At 39.2% G+C, this 22,860-nt stretch overlaps 1 protein-coding gene across 1 annotated transcript in view; it reads left to right on the top strand.

Annotated features, from left to right (window-relative positions):
* Positions 1-18,355, top strand: part of LOC120775279 — a 128,932-nt gene extending 110,577 nt beyond the window's left edge. The window contains exons 4-7 of the mRNA XM_040105377.1: positions 1,843-1,934; positions 2,787-2,912; positions 9,483-9,914; positions 14,135-18,355. Coding sequence (XP_039961311.1) covers positions 1,843-1,934; positions 2,787-2,912; positions 9,483-9,914; positions 14,135-15,809 — 2,325 coding nt within the window. The 3' untranslated portion in view covers positions 15,810-18,355. The remainder of the gene's footprint in view (positions 1-1,842; positions 1,935-2,786; positions 2,913-9,482; positions 9,915-14,134) is intronic.
* Positions 18,356-22,860: the final 4,505 nt, after the last annotated feature.

Here is a 22,860-nt window from a genome sequence, read left to right as displayed (position 1 = left end):
CAAAACATCCTTTAAAATGGTATTGACTGAGCCTTTCGATATGCCAACTTCATCAGCAAGGTCTCTAATTGTTAATCGACGGTTTTTCAGAACCAAATCTTTGATTTGTTGAACGTGAGCTTCGTCGGTTGAGGTTTATGGTCGCCCTAGACGCTCTTCGTCTTCGACACGTTCACGGCCGGCTTGGAACTCACTATACCACTTGTAAACATTTTTTTTAGACATAGCCTCATCACCAAAGGCTTTCTGCACCATCCTCAACATATCCTCCGCAGAAAATTGATTCCATAAACAAAATTTAATGCAAATTCTTTGCTCAACAAATTTCGAGATCGCAAAAAACGAAAAATTCACTTTTAGCAGCTTACAAAACGACACGTATCTCAAACACTAGTGAATATTTTGACATGAAATTTGACATAAATGTGACTGACAGTACTACCAACCTAAAAAAAAATAATTCTCCAAATCCTTCGACGCGCGCAGTTTAAATCATTCAAATGTCACCTTATTTTTTGGGCACAGTATATATACAAGTATAAATGATCAGTATGTTGAGCTGAGTCGATTTAGCCAAAGTTCTGCGAAAGATTTCTGGTCCTTTGCGCATAGGTAACGGCGCAGACCCTAGTCGATGGGACGATGAGCTGTACGAGTTTTAAGAGACAGCGGCTAAGTTGGCTAGGTCACGTTGTCCGAATGGATAAAAACACTGCAGCTGCGAGAGCATACGACGGAATTTCTGATGAGGAAACCAGAGAAAGAAGAAAACCTCAATTCCGTTGGAAAGACCAAATGGCGAAGGACCTGGCATAAGCGGTATTTATGAAAACAAAGAAGCAGAAGAAGATATTGTGTTGTACTTCACGGTTGTTTACATAGTTTTTTTTTATTCAAAATTTAAGTCGGTTTGAAAAATATTATGCTTTTGGTGTTTTCTCCAGGTTTCTTTATCACCATTATGGCTTTAACGAGATTTACTAATTTATTTGGTATACCAAACTCATACAAGGCCTCATAGAAAAACGATCTATTTATATTATCGCCTTGATACCTATAAATAAACAAAATGTGTTAATATTAATTTATTGAGTTTTTTCAAGAATTTGTCTTAATATGAATATCTGTTCGTCAAATGTGTCTACCTTTTCCGGCCATTGCTGTGATATGCTTTCTAAGTTCATGTGTGACAATTTAAGCCGTCGATCGATAAGCATCGATTTCGGTAACGTAAACTCGGCTGTTGTGGGAATTCTATGACCCTGGAATCGATCACACTTACGCGATTTCGCTCCGTATACTGATGGATAACTCTTACTTATTCAAAATCGGCCGCGACAAATCATATATACTTACGTCCAGTATGCAGTGAGCTTCGCATGACACTAGCCACCTTTTTAGCAAGCCCAGCTAACCCAACACATCTGACAACCCTCTCTCTACGACCTATCTGGGCCTACCGTTGGCTGACCTCGATGACAACTTGTTTTACCCTTACTACCCCAACGGAGACTAGCTAACCGTTACATCAACAATAGCTATGATGTCTGCTTTGTAATGACCTACTGGTTTTATAAATTGTTGTAGGGCCATAGTTTGGTATAAGGCTCGCACATTCCATTTAGTATATAGTCGTATATCTTTTTCCTTAAAATGTTTATCAGGTCGTTACACTTTCCACATCAAAGTCGGTTTTGTTCAGGTTTTCAGCTTTCACCCCTCTAAGGTACTCAGATGACCCTTTTGTTTATTCCACTCGTTTCCACTGGGGCTCAGTACGCAGATATACATTTTTTTTTTTCAAATTTATCAACTCAAACAAGTTTTCTTTTTCATTTCCAGGATTATGTGACAGATCTAAATGGCATCGGCCTATGTGTGGTCAACCTAATGGATGATATGCACGAATATATGCGTGGACTCTTTTTGCTAATGTAAGTACGAGTAGTGATAACTTGGAAATTATTGCATTTAGAAAGTACAATTTATAGACAAATGAGAGCTTTTCCTTAATATTTTCTAAGTAAGTAAAAAATGTATGCGCTTTGTTCTACCCGGTCAAAGTCCTCTGTGCGTAATATATCAATGGTAAACCGGAAGTATAAATTCATCTTAAATAATCCTGCAAGAAAGAGAAGAGAAAAATATCCTTTGATATTAAATCTTTGTTTATGCCTTCATAAGTCCTTACTTCGGTAATACCTATCTACAAACACTCATAGCCATGAATCAAAAAAAAAAATGTTCCGCCACGTTTCCTGTTTATTAAGCTTAAGCGCGAGCTTTGAGTCAATAAAAAATTTGTCAATATACAATATTATTGCTTAAAATGCAAATTGCGCGCACCACAATCCCTAAAACCATTATTCTTACTTAACACAATAACAACAATAAAGCCTGCTGCATACAAAGCAAAGGCAGAAGCAGCGCTTGCCAGCTCAACGTTTGGCTTCCCTTGGCTTTTGGCCGTCTATCAAAGTGGTCTTAGCTTTTTAAATGGCAGCAGTTATTGCTGATCGCTTTATGTGCATTTAGACCAAGATTTATACTTGGATTTCGACATGAAAACGAAATGGTCACTATGATTTGTGGCGCCAGCAAGCCACTCAAGTTCACTATAAAATCGAAAGTGCGTGCTTTTAAGCATCTCTTTCTATTTACCACAATAATGCTTCCTTTTAAATCCATGCTTCCTTTTAAATACGCACCATTGTTTACTTCATACTTCTTCCTTTATTTTCTTTGGCTTGCTTTTCCTGTTTCTTTAATTTATCGCAATTTTGCAGGTACTGTGCGCCCTCCGTTCTGCTGGCTTATCTTTACATAAGGACTTCACAGGAGCTGCGACCACCTGATGGTCCATTTGCCGTTATGATGTTCGAGCATCGCGCGGATATGCGAAATCGCCAACGGTATGTACTGACTGATAAGAAATTCGATTAATTGTACAAAAATGCCTATATAAAGATTCTACTTTAAAGAGAGTGACAAAATTTGGTCAAGACGAACATGTAATTACATAATTTCCACGTAGAATTACTAAACTGACTTAACAACTCGGTTGTAAAAAAGGTACTCCATTTTGTTATCTGTAGTTGATTCAAAATTTTTGTTGTAAATTTTTAGTCACCTCTACACATCTTGATGAATTCGGCACGAATAAACAAATTGGTGTTGAAGGAATTTATTGCTTAAACGAGTATTCTTTTGTCACACGCTTACAACAATATTCACTATTAGTGGATAAAAGTACATATGGATATTTTATATTTTATAAAATTCATTATCTTTAGACAAACTATTTCTGTACAGATCCAGTGCCTACAATGCGAGGATATTCGCTATTCAATCTTCTTTATGAAAAATTTAAAAATTCTTTCTTTAAACAGAATTTTTAAAGGTCTACAAGTTCTCTATTTTTATCATGAAATGTAACAGCCTTTTCAAATATGATTCGAGAATCTTCAGAGAATCGACGAATCTCGTAAACATGGTCCTGGCACAGGTTAGAAAATTTCCTTCTAAATATATCGTTACCAACAAGATAAAGTCGACACTTCATCTCACTTTAGCAGAACCTAGAGGGTCATGTACTGGATGTACCCTAAGGGCACGATATATTGCTTGTAAAATGAACTTACATCCTTTGCACTCTATTTCCGAAGCGTCTTCATTATTTTTAGACACTATACCCTCTTTACCATCTACTATATTCGGCGGGTACTGCGTCGTATACTCTCAAAGCTGGAGTGTTTATATCTATCCAGATGACATAAGCTGGCCAGCGTAGCCGTTATTGTCGTAGCTTGTTCTCGTTCACAAACAGAGGTCCTTCCCGATCCTGACGGAGCTTTTGGTGTTGCTCAACGTCAGCTTACACAGCCGTATTAGCTTTGCGGGGATACCAAGTTCAGCGGCATAGTTTCAGTTCTTTTTTGTGCTGTCGATGGCGGCTTTCGAATCGACGAAAAGGTGGTGTATCGATCTTCCTTTCAGCGGGTCGATTGTAGATTTTCGAGTTCTAAAGCCACACTGATAAGGTCCAATCAGTTTGTTGACGGTGGCCTTCAGTCTTTCAAACAGTAAGCTCTATAGAACCTTGTAGGAGATGTTGAGGAGGCTTATCCCACGGTAGTTGGCGCACATGGTGAGGTCTCTCTTTTTTTAATGGATTGGACAGAGCACACTTAAATTCCAATCGTCAGGCAAGCTTTCGTCCGACCATATTCTGCAAAAAAGCTGATGCATGCCCATCAGTTCTACACCGCGGTATTTGAATAGCTCGACCGGTAAACCATCGGCCCCCGCCGCCTTTTTGATCTTCGGACAGGTAATTGCTATTCGAATTTTCTCATGCTCTAGCAGTGGAACGAGTGTTCCATAGTCATCGATTGTGGAATTGGGTTCACCACCTCCTAGTGTTATGCTTTCACTGCTATTCATTAGGCTGATGAAGTGTTCCCTCCATAATTTGAGTATGCTCTGGGCATCGGTTACTAGATCACTTCTGGGGTTCTACCTGAGTATGCTATCAACATTGTATCTTTTATATTCAGATTAAAACGTTGGGTCTTTAATCCAAAGCTGTTTTCTTTTTTTCATTGGGAGTGTTGTTTACGTGGCGGTGACCAACCCAAGCTCTTTAGCTCGCCTTCAAACGGATGTTTTTTGGCTACTCAGAATATACTTAGTCTAAGACCAGAAGTCTGCTTGCTACTGGAGCCAGAACTGTTTCCGACCATTCGAATTGTAACTAATTAAAAAAGCCATAAATTCGGTTTGGAATATTATTTTTATTTATTTTAAATTACAAAATGTGTGAAAATAATCATAAATTCAGGACCAATTTATTTTTGCATCTATATGACCACCTTTTGCCTTAACTATGGCCTTCAGACAGTCAAAAAATGAATCGCAAGGTGCCCGAATGTGACTTGCCGGTATTTTGGCCCCCTCACGAACAATGGCTTTCTTCAGCATCTCGAGACTGGTGTATTTTTTACTTCCGACCTTGCTCTCCAAAATGGCCCAGAGAGAATAATACATTGGATTTGCATCTGGCCATTCTTGGTTCACTCGCGTGCCGGACCCTGTAGTTATGAATGTACATCCAGATTTATTGTTGATATCGATGTTGATTTATGTGGGTACTATCTTTTACTAGAAAGGATCTAGTAAAATGCCCTTTAATGGGTTTTCTTCAACCCTAGTATGGCATGATTACTTATGCACTACTAGTCATGGAAATACTGATGACTATTGTAATTATTCCTCCATTCGATTTCTTGAGAGGCGTGACCGCTATTATTTGTCCTTTTCGAAATATACGAATAGTGTTAAATAATATTTCTATCCAGTGCTAAAATCCTACAGATTATTTATAACGCATTCCGTTAATAAGAGCTATGGAATATCAAGAGTATTGTGGAAAAAAGTAACCCTCTTTCCGAAGCTATGTAAGAAGAACTAAGTATTTCCGCTTGTGTTCGCTCTTATTTTCATCTCTAACTCTGAGCTCAAGATCTGTTCTAAGACTTTAGTCGAGAGATCGAATAAACAAAAACTCAATCTGTATAAGATTTTGTCGAAACATTTTCACCATTTTACCTCTGGTTCTCATCATTAGCCTGATATCACGGATTTCTAAAGTATCTAATGTATATTTTTGAAGTTGTGTTGATTAATGGGCACACCAACGATATACATACATATGTACATATGTACTTTGAATCGTTAGAACCATACACCGAAACGCGACACCCATTAGTGACAGTCTTTAATAATTTATAAGCTCCAAGTTCATTAAAACCCTTCATTCGCGCCAACTTCCTGCAAAGTAAATCATATTTGAGTGGGCGTGACAAAAAGTAACTCACTTCCCTGTGAAAATATATAAATGTAATATCTATGACAAGTCGTTATAACGGTTGATGTTGCACCACAGCGTTATGCAAACCAAGATAATCCGAGCAAAGCCAAAGGCTCAGGCTCGTGTGCGCTTTACTTTCTGATTCCGTAGACGCTTGTTTGCGTTTTTCTCTTCACTTCATGCGTGTAACGTAATGCAGTTATAATGGAGAGTGAATTGCGTAATTACAGTTTTTTTTGCAGTTGTTTGTAATTGTTATTTTGTTGCCATTTCAAGTGGCTCGAATGAATGAGAGAGCTTTAAAAATAGCAAAAGTAATTGTATAATGAATGCAGAAGTGTGGAAGTAATCTTCTTACGGTAAAAGCCAACGAAGAAGTGCAATTGTAGCAGTGAAAGAATAATGTCAGTTGGCGCTTTGTGGCTTCGAATAAAGGTGAATAGCACAATTGAGTATAAATAGCAGTTTTTGAAAATAGACCTATGCGGAGGTGGATTACGACATCATAACCATGCTTGCTTTCTGGGGATTATGCGGTTTTCAGCGAAAAAATTTCCTTTCTGGGAAAAATTATTTCTATTTTGAAAGTTGTCTTGAAATTTGTGATAAAAATTCTTTTTTTAGGGTATAGCCAAGGAGAAAAAATCATTGGGCATTGTTATGGGTTATGAATTGGGTAGTTGATAGCCAAAGTGAAAAAAATCATCGGGGATAGTTATGGGTTATGAATTAGGTAGTTGATAACCAAAACGAAAAAAATCATCGGGGATAGTATGGGTTATAAATTGGGTAGTTAAAAGCAAAAGAGAAATATCATTGTGGAGAGTTATGAATTGGGTAAATAATAACAAAAGAGCAAAAATCATGGGGGATAGTTATGGGTTATGAATTGGGTAGTTAATAGGATTTTTACATAGGGAAAAATGCAAACCATATTCAAGAAGTTGTTGGAGACCTGACACTTTGAATTGAATTTGAATTTTGTAAGAAAAATAGACAGCTTTTGACTAAAAAAGTCATATAGTGACTACAATAGTGTTCTCTCTTGTAAGAGCGTCTCTCGGCATCAATAATAATTTAGAAATAATTGTTAAAATTATTTATAGAATAATACTGGATAGAGTTAGCGAGGTTTTAAGCTTCGAATTGCTGCTAGTGTTATTTCGCGGCAAAATTCTTACGAAAAATATGGGTCGAACTGGTCAAACTAATTCAAACTCCCCTAGGGTATTGAAGTACTGTAGCTCGATATTTATTTCCTGTATCAAGTTAATCTTGTATGAGCCCAAAGCCGTTTTCGATACAAATAAGATGTTACAAGGCTTCTAAGTAGAGAATCTATTTTGTTTGGGATACGAACCCATGTTTTATGGGTCCTTCATTATTATAGTTTAGTCAGTTCTTGGCTGATTTGTTACTGAAACTATCTGGCACAGCCATTGAAAGCACTCTCTTATTAATTAAATTGATGAAACGTCGTTACTGACGCGAACTTTAACAGACTCTGCGACTTCACTGCCGGTACCTCCTCAAGTGCATCATACTATGGGAATCCGAGTTGCTTACAGTGTAGTCTTGTCAATGCAGGGCAAGCGAATAGCAGATGCTTAACTGTTTCTTTGGTGTTCTGCTTTAGACATTTCCTGCAGTCTTCTCATTCTGTCAACCCCATCTTACGGGCGAATGTCGCCTCCAGATAGTGACCAGTTAGTATTCCCATCATGTTCTTAAAGTCTCTTCTATCGAGTGCCAATAGGAATTTTGTGTACTTCCGAACTACTATTTTGCACCCAGAGAGCTCGTTCCATCGGATTCCGATTTTCCTTACCATGCTTCTGTCCAAATCATCTTATACGACAATACATGGGTTTCCCATAAGTGGCAGGTTTAGTACCAGTTCAAGGGCCGCCTTTGGAGTTGTTCTTAAAGCTCCTGTTATGCACAGCGCAGCGACCCTCTGAACCCTTTCCATGTTGAATTTCCGTATGCCTGAGAGGGAGAAAGCCTCCAGGTTGTGGCGAGCATCTGCTTACACGCATATAAAGTATGTCTTTCTTCGACGTTGCGCTTCCACAACAGTTTGCTGTTCAAGACTACCCCAAGATATTTGGTGGTAGTGAACACCAGCAGATCCGTCGTCTCCGGCTTCAACCCTAGGCACGCTTGCGCTGCTCAGTTCTGGGCTGTATTGCGAGTGGTGGTCATAATACTGCTAATGGGCTGGAGACACCTTCCCGTTATTAAGATGTAAATGGCGTCCGCATATGCACTACCTGAAGGGCTTTGCCTTCAAAGTCCCTTAGCAGTTTATTGACCACAAATGACCAAAAAAGCGGAAATAGCACCTTGGGGAGTACCTCTACAGGCTTCCTTTGCTGATTACCTCTACAGACTTCCTTGGCCATTTTACGTCTAGAGGTCAAAAGGCTACTGATTCAGCGTTGTTTAGCTGTTTAGCATGTTTAGAATAGATTCCGTAGAGACGTTGTTGAATGCTCCAGAAATGTTCAGGAATACTCCAAGAGCGTATTTCTTATATTCAAAAAAGAAGTTTTCCATGCCAGAGGTTGATTTTGATCGGTCAGTTTATATGACCGCTATATGCTGTAGTGGTTCGGCAAATCAGCAGCTTCTTGGAAGATAAGAACATGTAGGAAATCTCAAAAACTAAGGAAGTCAGCTCGTTGCTCTGATCATTTGTAGAGTATACGAAGTTTCACTTCGGACCAGGACTATAACTTATTTGTCAACATAATATTCCCTGTTCAGGGTATAAAAATCAACTAACCTCCCCTATTTGTATAACCTCATTTCTTCTTGAAGCAAATAAGTAATGAATTATTTGATTACTTTTATAATGAGTAAAACTAAAAAGAAATTCATTAAGTCCTCCTACATCACGCTAAAAATGTTTCCAAAAATATCCAAAAGAAGCATCATAAATAAAAAAATTCTTAAGTGTGTCGCAGGTGCTAAAAGTAATGAATTATCCACGTAATGTTTCCATTTTTCCAAAATTTTAATTAACGCTTTACGAATTACGTTTTCCAAGTCATAATTCTTCCAATCCACTGACTTAACTTCATCACCTGCTAAGCGCCCATACAAATATATTAAAGTTTCGTAAACTTTTCCTGATGACTTCGGTCCAAGACATTCTACGCCTCAACTAATCATCATTCATTATGCTCCTACATAACGGTAACTAAGCAAGACAACAGCACATAATGACAGTATAAATATTTTACGCACCATTGGATATCATCAGGGCCCCCACACAAATTTGCTTGTCGACTCACCTGGACAACGCAACGGTAAATTAACAGGCGACTTCACTTACACAATTGCCTAACCAAAAGCCTCAAAGTGCTGCTGCCGTGTCCAGCAGCTACATATACTATATGCTTGTAACTGTGCCTGAAGTGCGTTGTTGCTTATGTAGAGGGCGCAACTAAATTTAATATCATTATTAGGGTTCGGACGTTAGGTGCGTAGCTAAGGACACAGAGCCAGCGTCACACACACACACACACATACACATCCTCAGACGACCGCACTTATACATATGCCATCTAACTAAGTACTCATCTTCTACTTTACCTCTCATTCGCAGCAACTCATCAGCCTCTTCGGTGGGCGGCAGCGTCGGCGCCACCAACACTTCCACCTCGGGCATCGGCTCAGCGCTCACCACACACACGAATGGCGGTGCCAGTGCCGGTAGTGGTATTGGTATGGGTCACAACACCTCATCTGCGCTGTCGACAACCGGGTCCGCCACAACGAAGACACGCTCGTACGACTTGTACAGCGCTGAGTTGGATGTTTATCGGGAGAAGCGAAAGCAACGCAACTTCGGCAGCATGGCCGCCGCTCAGATACTTTGTCTGTGTCCGCTAATGATTCTACGCTTCGCACGCCTTTCCATGGAGGAGACCTATGAGAATCAGAAGCATTTCGACTTCACCTATCTGATGTTTGTGTGGATCGCTTTTCTGCCCACCGTCATCTTTCCCTGCATTTATGCCTCGCAGATACTACCCAGGTAAGCATGGCCGCACAGGAGCGGTAGGACTTAACAGAAATATGTGTGCTTTTATGCTGGTATGTGTGGGCTTATAATATTTATGAGCTCACATGACAAGCTTACTACATCTACTTAGTGAAATTAATTAGTCAAATAGCTGCTTGGTTGGAGAGACCAATGGCTTTGATTTGATTGCTGACTATTCAACTTTATGTGATGTGTGTTACTCGACTTTGACTGTTTCGTGGGTGTGTGAGGAGATTTTAAACCCACTTTGCCTTTATTTATGGCAGCACTTCTGCTAATTTGAAACTATTTATTTATTTCTGAGAATGTAGGTCATAAATAAGTTTAAAGTTTTGTGTTGCATGTTGTCTTAGAATTCTTTAGTAGAGGAACATAGTTTAGGAGAGGCATAGAAGTAAGCCGAACAGCTAAGAAAGGTGCTTGAAAGAAATTTGATGAGGTGTTCTTTTCAAAATTTTAAGTACACTTCCTTATAGACGTAGATATCGCTTACGCGGTTATACCCGAGTTTGATCACTTATCCGAGACTGTTTCCTACTTTTCCTGGGAGTGTTTACTACATAGCGGGTCCCGAAACCAGCGCACAACCCTGGGGAGGGAACGTTTCGCCTTCTCACTTTAGCTCGCCTTCAAACGGATGTTTTATGGTTATCCAGAAGATACTTGGTCCAAAACTGGAATTCCTAAGCTACTTTAGCCATATGTAAAATAATCGTTTCTGCCCACTTCCAAGTGAATGGCGCTCAGGGTACTTTCCTCACTCCTGTGAACTTTTGCACATGACTTCATCCTCCATTATTTACTATTATTTGGGTCTAAAATAGTCATCAAATATTTCGAAAACCGATACTCATATTTTTCTCATATGAAATCCAGTTAAGTCTCAGAGCAAAAGAGAGTGACTTATATTATCATCATGATCTGCTTTTGAGCACATCTTTTGTCTTAATTATGCCGCTTTCTGATTGTTTCAAGATGAAAAGATTTAGTTCTTCCTGGCTCCCTCTGTGCTTTCAACTATCCTGCTATTTAAATGAACTTCCTCTGAGCAAAAGTTTGTTTTTATGTCTTTAAAAATAAGTGTTTCCAATTGTACTTCACTGATCTTACTTGTTCCTCTCCAGACCGTATAAATACACCTAACAACGACGTCTTGTAAATGTCTCACATTTTTTCGAATAGTCGAGGTACTGACTCTAGCATCCTTGTTGACACTTTCTTACTCCTGCCTTCGGTTTCATTCGCTTCAAGACTATTCTGTACTCTATCAACATGCGACTGAGAAGCTAAGAAACATTGAATAGATGATAGTTTTGGGCAATCTCTTGAATTTTTTTGTAGTATTTTCGTAAGTATCTCAATTTTTGAAGCTAAATATTTCAGAAGTTAGAACTTCGATGATGTTATTATTAGTATTGTTGAAGATTTTGGATTTGATTTTTTTGTAATAGTGTTCTCACTTTAATTTAACCTTTGTGCATCTTGTAAAGTCGTCCTTTGTAGTCTTCGAGGTTATTTAATCCAGCAAAGAGAGAGTTATGATATACCACGTCTTTAAAATTCCTTCATATTTCCATTGATTCATTGATATACGAAGAATGCCTTTAGGCCTTAGATCTATTGTGCTCTCTCCATTATCACAAAGCCTAACCTGGCCACGGCATATAATGTCTGGGCGCTAGCGAAGCGATGTGATTCTTTTGGGGAAACATTGATCCAAGTGCCTTTAACCTACGTCTGCAGACTGCTATGCACTCAATTAGCAGGTGGTCTGATTTTTCAAGTTCCCTGTCGCAGATTTACGAAAGAAGCTAGGCCCATATTCTGTAAGAAGTGCTTTTTCAGCTTGAAGTGGCTAGTGTCGAATGAGACCAGTAGTCTGAATTTGTCTCAAGGGATTATATATTTAAACCTGCTGAGGCTGTAACCCCCCATTAGCCACTTGGCATGACGCCACCAATACTCCTTTTCCTACTCCTTCGATCTTGCGGAGCTGCTCCTGGGACCAGCCGCAATAAAGGGTTCAGGTCCTACCATATTAGTGGATGCTGTGGAGCGGGCGAGCTTGTAGCCAGTTTTACATATTTCCATAGCAATTAGTGGGTCAAAAAATACCTGAAATTCTGTCATGTCATGTATAATGAGGGAAAAACTTTACTTTGCTAAAGTGCACGAATATTTATTTTATCAGTCCGTTAGTTAAACTCAAAATGGTTAATATGTGTACATATATCCTAATCAAGCTTTACTGCTTCTATATTTAGTTATTTTCTTTCTAAATTTAAAATTAACTAATAGGAAAAACACTTGCAATTTCACCTAAAATTTCCCAAACGGAAATTGCATTCTTATTTGCCGTTAAATTGGTATTGCCTCAGTGAAATTCATACTTAAATTCCATCAATATTTCCAATTTTTAACAATTCTTTCTCTCCCTCTCTCTCGTTCAATTGTTATGCACACAATGCCGCCGTTATAATCACTCATTTTGTTTGTCTTTCCATTTCTACTGACTTTATGTACAAAAACACCGTTATTGTCGTTATTGTTGTGAGTGTTTGTTTTGTTTAAGCAACGGAGCGACAAAACAAAAACAATCGCTATAAGAAAGCGCGCAAAATCAACAATGAAACTCGACTCAGTGACTCGACTGAGAAAATATTACCATAAAAAATATCAACCGAATTGAAGGCAATAGAAGAGAACGAAAATGAAGAATGAATAAAGGCAAAAGGTTGAACAAGTTACCTTTAATGCCATTTTAGCTAATTTAATTATATGCACAAATGTATATAAGTATATAAGTATATAGAGTACATAAGCCAAAATAACTAAGTCTTAAGCAAATTTGATGATATTGTAGTAAGAAAATGGGTTTGCTATCCGCGGTGCTAGAAGTCATTATATTTCGAAGCTTGAAAAGGCTGCCTTACGCTTAGGGGCTCCAATTGGAGATTCCAAATGTAGCCAGGTCCTTCTCCGCCCGGTTTTTCCAACGAAGTGGAGGTCTTCCTCTTCCTGCTATTCCACGGCGGGTACTGAATCGAAACCCCTCAAAGTTGGAGTGTTCGTCCATACCTCTGTACCATATAGCAGGATGGAGATGGTGAGTGACGTGTTGAATTTGGTTTTTGTTCATCGAGGGAGGACTTTACGTCTCAATTGCCTACTCAGTCCAAAGTTGCACCTGTTAGCAAGAGTTATTCTGAGTTAGATTTCGAGGCTGACATTGCTGTTGCTGTTAATACTGGTTCCAAGATAGATGAAATTATCTAGGACTACGTAGTTATGTCCGTCAACAGATACGTTGGAGGCCTGTTGAGATGCGACGAACGTTTGTTTGATCACAGGAGATATTTCGTCTGATCCTCGAACACTACCAGACCCATTTGCTTCACTTCTTTGTCCAACCTGTAGAACGCATAACTAACGGGGCGATTGTTGAGGCGAATGAAGATTGTACCTTTTCTATTCAGACCCATTTACTTTCAGTTAAGTTTTCTTTGGAAAGGACGCATACCCAGATGCACCGACTCAAGCGAAGGGCTTTGGGTTAAATTAGGGTAAATTTTGATTATTAAGCCAGGGGAACATTATATAGAGTTTCCCTCTCTCTATCTCACTAAAACTGCTGGGAAGGTGTTTTTATAGCTTTTTGGTCCAAAGGTTAGTCCGGTTTAAAAAAAATGTCGAGTTGCGTCCAACACCACAAAATAATTTTTTTTTGTTAGGTTACATCGGTATGAAGTTCAGCGATAAGGAATATAGAGCGACTTTACATTAAAAATAAGTCGAATTACTCTACTCTACTCTTCCGCATTCACACAATATTGTTTGGCTCCCTCGTTATATGTGTCAGTAGTTCCATTTGTTTGCGTTCGCTTTCAATTAATCTTGCGTAATCTCAGCGAGAACGTTTATTTCGCTCGCAGCGTCCTCATTTTGCATATCCGTCGTTAAAACAAGGACATTGAATTACTAATTACGACCTACTTGACTGAAATCACACAATCAGCCATCAGCCATGAGGATTTCCACTGATCCAAGTTGAATGTTTATTTTAATTAAATCCCGTTTTTTTGCGCTCGTTGTGTGTTCGCTAGAAAAGGCAACAATGTAGCGCCATATCGGGACATACATATACACTGTATTTATTTACAACTCTTTGTTTTTTCTGCTTTCTTCTTCCCCTGCACATCGTCGATGAACAGAGATAAACAGGAGCGCATACGTGGCTATTTTCGTCTTTCGACGAAACGTTTCCATAAATCGCGCAGTTGTGGCGGCAGCGGCAGCGGCCACACGCCCAGCTCCCGCGAGGATTCCATTGAAAAGGACGACAACACAAACGCCACACAAGCCACATCGATACTCGTGAACGGCGAGGAGTTTTTGAATGGCGGCGGCAGCATTACCGGCACCGCGCTGGTGACACGTCACGAGCTCAATCGTGCTGCCAAGTTTCAACAACAGCAGCAACAGCATCACAACAATTGCCGACAGGCTGGCAAAGACAGCGCGAACGGCGGTGCTGCGGTAGGTCAGCATGCTTACGGCAGCAAGTCAACGCCGCTAGCGAAGGATGTGCGTGTGAAGAAGAATGATGTGAAGATTAAGATAATATCGGATGGCGGCAAAGGCAAGAAGTCAACGTTGGCAGGCATTGGCGGTGCTGGGCAATTGCAGGCACAGCATGCAGCGAAGAGCGCCAGCGTGAGCAGCGGCAGTCGACGCGAGAGTGTTGCCGGTGGCGGCGGTGGCGGTGGTAGTATTGGTGAGCGCAAATTGACGTTGGGCTCGTTGGATAACTCCTGCTCGAATATGACCTCGTCGACCTACTGCAATGGCGCTGGCAGTTTGCTGGAGGATGATGGTGGCGCAAGCAATTTCGGTGACGGTGAAGACTCCTCAATAGTGAGTGGCATGATTGTGCCACACAAGAAGTGGAGCCTCAGTGGTCAACCATTGTTACGCAACAAAGATTTATCATTTAGCGATTGCAGCAGTTTCTCGCATATGGAGACAGCCAGCACGTTGGAGCGTGACATGGAGATAATCGATATGTTGGAACGTGAACGCAGTATGGACATACAGGAAATGATAGAGCGTGAGAAGCATGGTGAGACGGTGCGCATGACGGTGGGTGAACGTCGCAAGCTGCCCGATATTGAGAAGATTTATCAGCGTTCGCCAAAAGCGAAACTCGATCCGTACAGTTATGATGTGTCTTCGCAGGTGACGCCGACACCGTCAACAGCAACCGCCAAGGATAGCATACCGAACTCTTTGCTCTGCAGTGATCCGTTGCAATCAAGCGGTGGCATTAGTAGTAGTGGTAGCAGCACGAATGATGGCGGTTATAGCGTTGCGTCGACGTTTACCGGCGATGATGGTATGGCAGCGCATCGCCTGTCACGCAACGATGACGGTGAGAGTGGCATCGATGTCGACGAAGAAGTGCCGTCCGATTTCTTCGACAAGTACACGCCGGGCGCTGCCAATTCGGTGCCATATGCCAGCAGCGGCGGCGGCCCGGCAGTCAACACCCCCACTTCCGCCTACCAGTATCAGTACTCGCGTCGTCTGAGCCGCAAATCGTCGCACCACAGTCAAGGCTCCAATTCACACCGCACTTCGAAGCGAGATAGCTTCAATTCCTTGAATGGCAGCGATCTCATTGCGGGCGCATTCGGTGAGCTCGATCCAACGCAACCACTGTCGAAGATGTCAGTGGTGGAGGGGCGTATGCGTCGCAGTAGTGGACGTACGTCCAGTTTCTCTTCCTCGGCGCGCAGTTCAATGAAGTCACGCGACTACAGTCATGGTTCATCGCATTCGGCGCATCCAGAATTGGATTTCAGGGAGAATATATTCGCCGAACTCTGAAGAGGTGAGTGTGGTAAGACTCGAGTTTAGGTGCCGCGATCCAAATTGTGCATGCTTTATTTGAACGAGGTGCCTAATTGGATTAAATTAAGCAACGAAGGTATGTTTGAAGTAGAAAGCTAGCTTTTAATACGAACAAATACAGAAACCCTTAAATAGTGTGTATTGGTATGGAAGTCCTGACAGAGCAGTTTTATAACAGTAGTTAAGCGTAAGTTTTTATTAATGTAGACAGATCCTAGTATGTGGTAAGTAATGTTAAGTATAAATTTGAAATGTGATGAAAATAGGTACAGAATTGGCTTAAGCATTCTAGAACGAAGTATCAAATGGAGTTTGGTGAAAGACGAGGAAATACTTACACATAGTGTTGTTGGAATTGCGTTGCGTATAAGTTATTTGGTTTGTTATATGGGAATTTAGATAATAAGGGTTGCTAACTGGAGCAATATACGAAGCTTACCTAACCTGGACTTACAGATGATTTGAAGGTTAGTTGACCTTTGAATGATGTTTGGTTAAGCAGATTTCTGGTCAACTGTTCCGAAGGATATCGTTGGAATTGTTTTAGGTCTAATATTTGGATTCCAAGATATATTCATGAGTTACGGGAATAGCAATAAGGTGGATTATTTGGCTCTAAAGAACTTAAATGGTTCGAGAAAGGACGGGTAAAACTCGGAGGATTATTAAGATGATTATTTGTATGAGGCAATTGTATGCTTTGTTCCTGAAGAACACAACATATGAGTCCTCTTGAAGAAAAGTACGGGTACTTGAGTAAACGAAGGCTACTAGAATAACGCTATTATGAAAGAATCTGTCATGAGAGAGTAAAGCGTGAAAAAGTCACGTTCTATTGTATTTTATATAAGCATTTGTTAGTTTGATAGTTAATTATGGTGCATTAAAAATAATAAATCTTTTTTACAATACTTTTATATAAGTTTGTTTGAGGTGTAAGGCGATTTTCTTTGGAAAATATAAAGAATTTTAGTTAGTATTAGCTTGCATTTGAAAATCACTTAAGAGAGCTGCCTTCGATTCGCTGAACCGTGAACTTAGTGAATTAGTGAATCGAACAAACAGCTGGTATAAATATCATAAACTGGCATAATTCAATAGTTTTTGAAAGACATCACTCATAACACTTTGATGTGGTATACAGAAGCTCTCTTCCCATAAATACAGTTGGCTAGATTTTAAATTTTTTTGTACTGTAATTGAGTGGATTTCACACATGCCACAGAGAGAAGTGGCGAATCGAACAGATAAGTGAATCACACAATTAAGTGGTATAAATCATAGAGACAGGCAAAATCAAGACCAATAGAAGCAAACATTTTGGACAAGTAACCACAAGCTCTCCATTATTGAACTCAGTTGGTTGACTTTGCTGTTCCTTTCACTAGTCAGCTTTTTGGCAAGAGGGAGGAGAGCTCCCTAAAACATAGTATAAAAAAGGTATTGGATAGAGGACACGTTGGTTACATATAAACAAGCTCTTCTATATTGAACTGAAAAGGTCAATTTTAGCGTTGCTTTCACTTGTCATCTTTTTGGACAAGAGAGAGCCGAGCTCAGATTTAGCGAGCACAACTAACAATTAGTATAAAAAAATGTTAGAGATAAGACACAAGCTCTTTTACATTGAATTCAGTTACTTAAGTTTAGTGACAAATTTCAATATACTGCTAGGTGCTATTTAGACGATGTGATTCCTATTTGGAAACATGGATCTAAGAGCCTGCGCCTACAGATTGCTGTGCAGTCAATTAGCAGATGGTAGATGTTCTTGAGTTTCAGGCTTCATGACGCCGAACTGGCGATTTGCACATGAAGTTCCACCTTTGTTATAGTATAAGTGCTTCATGAGTTTACAATGACCAAGTAGCCTGAGTTTGTCCTTTGGCAGGTTGATTACATATTTAAACTTTTAAGAACTTGCCATGGCACATACCAAGGAGATGTTGCCAATACCTCTCCCTACCTACTCCTTCATCCTTGCGGAGCAGCTCTTTTATGGTATGGGGACCAACCGCAATGAACGGTTCCGGTCCTATCATGTTGGTGGTTGCTGCGGAGCGGGCGAGCTCATCAGCCAGTTCATTCCAGGCTGTACATTTGCGACCCGGCACCCAGATCAGGTGCGTTTGGTTACGAGCTGATTCAGCCGTTCTATACATTCTGGCAACAATAGCGATTTGATCTCGGATGCAGAAATCGCTTTTGGTGCCGCCTGACTGTCGCTGAGTATAACTATAGTACGTATGTATATTGCGATAGTTGCGTTGGAGGTTTATCTCTATGCATCGATTTATATTGCTTTTTAGCAGATGTCTTTGCTGCTTGGAATATGCTCGGAACCAATAGGTATGGAGAGTTCGGTTATTGGTCCTGCGACTCCTGTGCCGATTCTCTCCGACGTTTTCGAGCAGCTGGTGTACCATTATATTATACTATAACTAAGCAGTAGCTCGAGAGCGAAAGTTTACACTTTTGCTAATGTTATCCATTGGGAGAAGAGCCAGTGGTATTTCGTTAAGTCCTTCATGCGCAGGGAAGAGATTACCTTACCTCTGCTAAACACTTCTACTGTCATTTGGAAGAGTCTGTGTTTGGCAACCCGATCGGTTGCTAGGTGAAGCGGTGTGAGGTCCAGCATGAAGCCCTGCCGAAATCTGCGATGCTTTCGAGGCCCAAGCCACCGCTCAATATGTGATAATCGGTCGCACGATCATGATATACAACCACCTGACAATGCTTGGCTTGCAGCTGCAGGTTTAACCAGCTAGCCGATTGCACACATAACTGCTTCAATAGCTTTGACCCTGATCAGGTCAACATGCTGCTTCCAACGCATATTGGAATCTAGCGTGCGAACAAGTGGTCCTTTCACTTTTCACTTTTTCATGAGAGCGGAGAGTTCAGACTAAGCGAGTGGAAAGGTGGCGAATCGAAGGCGGCTAAATTTAAAACATTTGAAAGCACTTTTGAAACAATATTGAATTGATTGAAAGTTTTTTTTAATTTTTTATTAACAACAAAAAATGCTCTACTCTTGTGCGTCTGTCAATATTATTGAAGTGACTTTTTACCAATTTCTCAAAGTCAATAGCTTGGAGGCGGCATTTTTTACCTAACTTTTAATTGTGAGACAAACATAGCAAAACAGGAAATGTGAAATCAAATTAAATTTACTAATTAACTTAATTAAGCTGTTAATTAATAATAAATACAAATAATTGTTGCGTTTTTTGTCATTGTTAATGTGAAAGCACAAAGTAAACACAAACAACAACAAGTAATATTTATATATGTACAACTACTGTGTTTAGCGTTAAAACAAAAAAATCATATTATATTTAATAATAATAATCAATATTATTGAGATATTGTTTAACAAGCGTATTTATTGTATTTGTAAATGAAAATTTTGTATGTTGAAAAGTAAAAAAGAAAATTGTAATTTTAAAAAGTTAAATAAATTTTATAAACGGGATTAGCATTTAAAAAGAGTGCTTACACAGACATGCATGCATGTGCACGTGTGTGTGCTGGTAGTGGGCGGGGCGTTTTGTACGAGCAGCAGCAAGTATGTGCCAAGCTTTTTGCAGCTACAATTTTCGATACTAAAATTAAAAAGAAATTTAAATAAATTTTTTCTAAAGCGCTGCAAGCAAACAAGTAAAATTATCAACACTGTAAAATAGTCTATGTTGATTTGTGTGAAACTATTTATAACAAATACAAATAAAACTATTATGGAATATTTATAAAATAAAACTTTAATGAAAACTACGAGTTATGAGCATATTTCGGTTTTTTGTAAATTATATTGTAAAAATATTGTTGTGACTTAATATTTCACGAATATTTCTGAATGCATGTTAAATTTATATATACAGTTACACAAACAATTGCATAGAAACATTTTATAAATATGGACACCAAGAAGAAGCAGAGAAACTACTTAAGCTTACACGGTTGCTTCAAAAACCGGCTTAAAACTCAATAACGGTAACTAACACATATAATAATAAATTTTAGAATCTTAGAACATGAAAAAAAAATATAATAATTGCCAATCAAATTTTTTAATTTTTCCTTTAAAAAGTTTTTTTAATTAAGTACTATTTTAATTCAATTTTTTTTAGTAGATTTGCAGAATTAAAAAAAAAAATAATTAAAATCCGTCTTCTACTTTCATAGCATTTTATTTTATTTCTGACTGTTTCTAAGTGTATGCCACTAAGAAAACTTGCCTCACTTGCAGTAAAGATTGGAGAAGTCTAACATAGAAACAATAAATTCTAATATTTAATTATTTCATGATTTTCAATACTGACACAAAATGATTTCTAAGAGCATCGCATAATATTTTGGATCCAAAATGTCATGGCACAACCGATGGCTTAGGGTTCTGAAACTTACAGTTCTGAAACCAATTGTTTTCACAAAAGTTATGTAAAGAAAGATTCTCTGGAAAATTCCCTTTACGAATCAATGTTTCAAGAGCAGACTTAGTTTAACCTAATCCCCAAAATTTATGCAACAGACTAGTTGAAGTTCTAAGTATTAGCATTTACATATCCTGAACGACAAGCAATAAACACTAAAAAGTTGAGTCCTGCGTCCTGCAACCCGAAACTGCTTGTAAAAGCGAAGAAAGACAGGCTGTAAAACCAGCCCTACTGAGGTCACTAGATCTCTTGCGATCGATCTTGGACCAAAAGACTTGGTGGCCCAGCGCTGGAGAAGCTCCCGCGAAGCTCAGCTATCTAGTAGTAGAACACAAGAGAATACGAGAGCATCGACCCGCTGCCATTCTACCGATAGCGGTTTTAGGTGCATTTCCTTGCTAGCTCATCAGCTTTGCAATTTCCTGCGATTCGACTGTGGCCTGGTACCCATACCAGTCTTATCAAAAAGAGACTCGTTGCTATTCATAGTGAGGTTAGGTACTACTTGACCAACATTGAACGCAATGTTAATGAGTTCAAGGCTAGTATCACAGCCCTTCTATATGAGTAGGAGGAGTCGCTTCTCTGAAAGAGACTACACTCTGGAGCTGTAAAACTACTGTTATCTTAATGGCAACAAACTCAGCTTGGGAAATACTGCAATAGTCAAGAAGTCTGAGCTGGATTTAATAGAGAGCTCCTGAAAGTAAATGCCTTCTACCACTCCAAGCTTTGTCCCTTTCCTCCAACGTCTTCTTCCCACCCACAACTCCCTCGCCGGTATATGGGCGGAGAAGGAGCCGTCAAAGTTCGGTTTAGCGACTACATGATCTAAGTGATGAAGTCAAAGTATGTTAGAATTTCCGTTCCGTGTTCAAGTACATGTTCTTTTAGGAACCTAGCACCATACATGTTGATTAGCGCCACCCGTTGAACGCTCTCCAGCTTCTTTGCAAGTGTAGGCTTGATTATGGTGTCGTATAGCCAGAGGACCACTTTTGGTGAGAGACCTCATCTTTTGCCTATTGCTCCTCCACAGCAGTATAAGTGAATCGATGCCTTTTTTGCTCTCCCGTTACTCTTCTTGCATGAAAGCTTCCTAGTAAATAAAACTGTAACGACACTGAGAAACCTTTGCCTCAACTCGCACACGGTACTCAGAAACCATTTTGACCATAAGTGCTACAACGTCTGATTAGGCACTCACCCCGCAGCTGTGATCTTAATTTTTTTTACGCAGGTCGTTAACGACCAGGTTCCATAGAAGAATAGAGAAATCCACCTTGTGGGGTTCGCCTACTCACATTTCGACGGGCACATGCGTTGCACCATTCCGTTTCAATCACTCTGTAATAACAGAACAGTAACAGAATACTGAAAATGAAGTATTTGCGGTTTGATTCAACCATAAAACCGTCCAGATTAGTTACGACTGCACTGGTAGGAATTTGCGCTCCTATTAAATGGACCTTCGGCGTGCGCCTCCTTATGTACCAGTCCATCAGTCTCTCCAGTGTTTTAAATAAGAAGGAGGAGAGACTGATGGGCCTGAAGTCCATGGCCGTAACCAGGTAGCCCCTACCAGTCTTTGGGATGAACCTAACTCTGACTCATCTCCAGGCCCGCGAGATGTAACCAAGTCTTTTACAGTTTGCATAGTTAGGTGCCAACCAGTTGCATGATACCTTAACAGCCTGCTGAAGCTGCGCTGGTATGATTCACTGCATAGGGGCCGACTTTCCATTTGCGGCCTTAAGATTACCAGAAGAGGCGGGGTTTTGATAGCATGAAATGAAACAAAAACAAATTAAATGAAACAACAGTTTTGACATTGTTCTTCGTGTTCGTGTGATGTTGCTATCGGATTCAACTTTTTAAAAATATTAAACAGTAATTTAGAAAAAAAAGACAACTAAAGCATCCAAATAAACAGCAGTAAAAAAGGTTTATTTTATTTGAAAAGTGTTGCCACCAATATCGATTAGAGTTGCCATCTTTTCGTTTTAATTTTAATTTTTTTCAAAAGTAGAGTTGCCATCTGTCCGCTTTAATTTTTTTCAAATTCATTACATTTTACAAATGATTAAAAAGTGCAGCTGCAATCTTTTTTCAAGTAGAGTTGCCATTTTTTTTTAATGTTTTTACAAAACAGATGAAAAGTGAAAACACTTCAACTTAACGGAATTTAGTAAGATTTCAGATGAAAATACCAAGTGGAGTTGCCATCTATTCGTTTTTAATTTTTTTTCTTCAATTCATTGCCATTTACAATTGATTAAAATTTGCTGTTCACACCATTTTTTCGGTAGAGTTGCCATATTTTTGAAAAATTTTCTTTGCAAAAAAAGTTTGAAAGTAAAAAATACTAAATTTTAACAATTTTTCGAGATTACAGTTATAAATTCATGTAGAGTGGAGTTGCCATATTTTCGGTTTTTTTATTTTCCAAAAGTAGAGTTTCCATTTTTTCGCTTTTATTTTTTTTAAGTAACTTTTATTTTTTTATTATTTTTATTTTAATTATTTTTTTTTTTAATTTTATATAATTTTTTTTTATTATTTTTTTTTATTATTTTTTTTATTATTTT

Source organism: Bactrocera tryoni, chromosome 4 (genome assembly GCF_016617805.1).
Source record: "Bactrocera tryoni isolate S06 chromosome 4, CSIRO_BtryS06_freeze2, whole genome shotgun sequence".
NCBI lineage: Eukaryota > Metazoa > Arthropoda > Insecta > Diptera > Tephritidae > Bactrocera > Bactrocera tryoni.
Note: the sequence above shows the minus strand (reverse complement) of the source record. Positions and strands in the feature narration are given on the sequence as shown.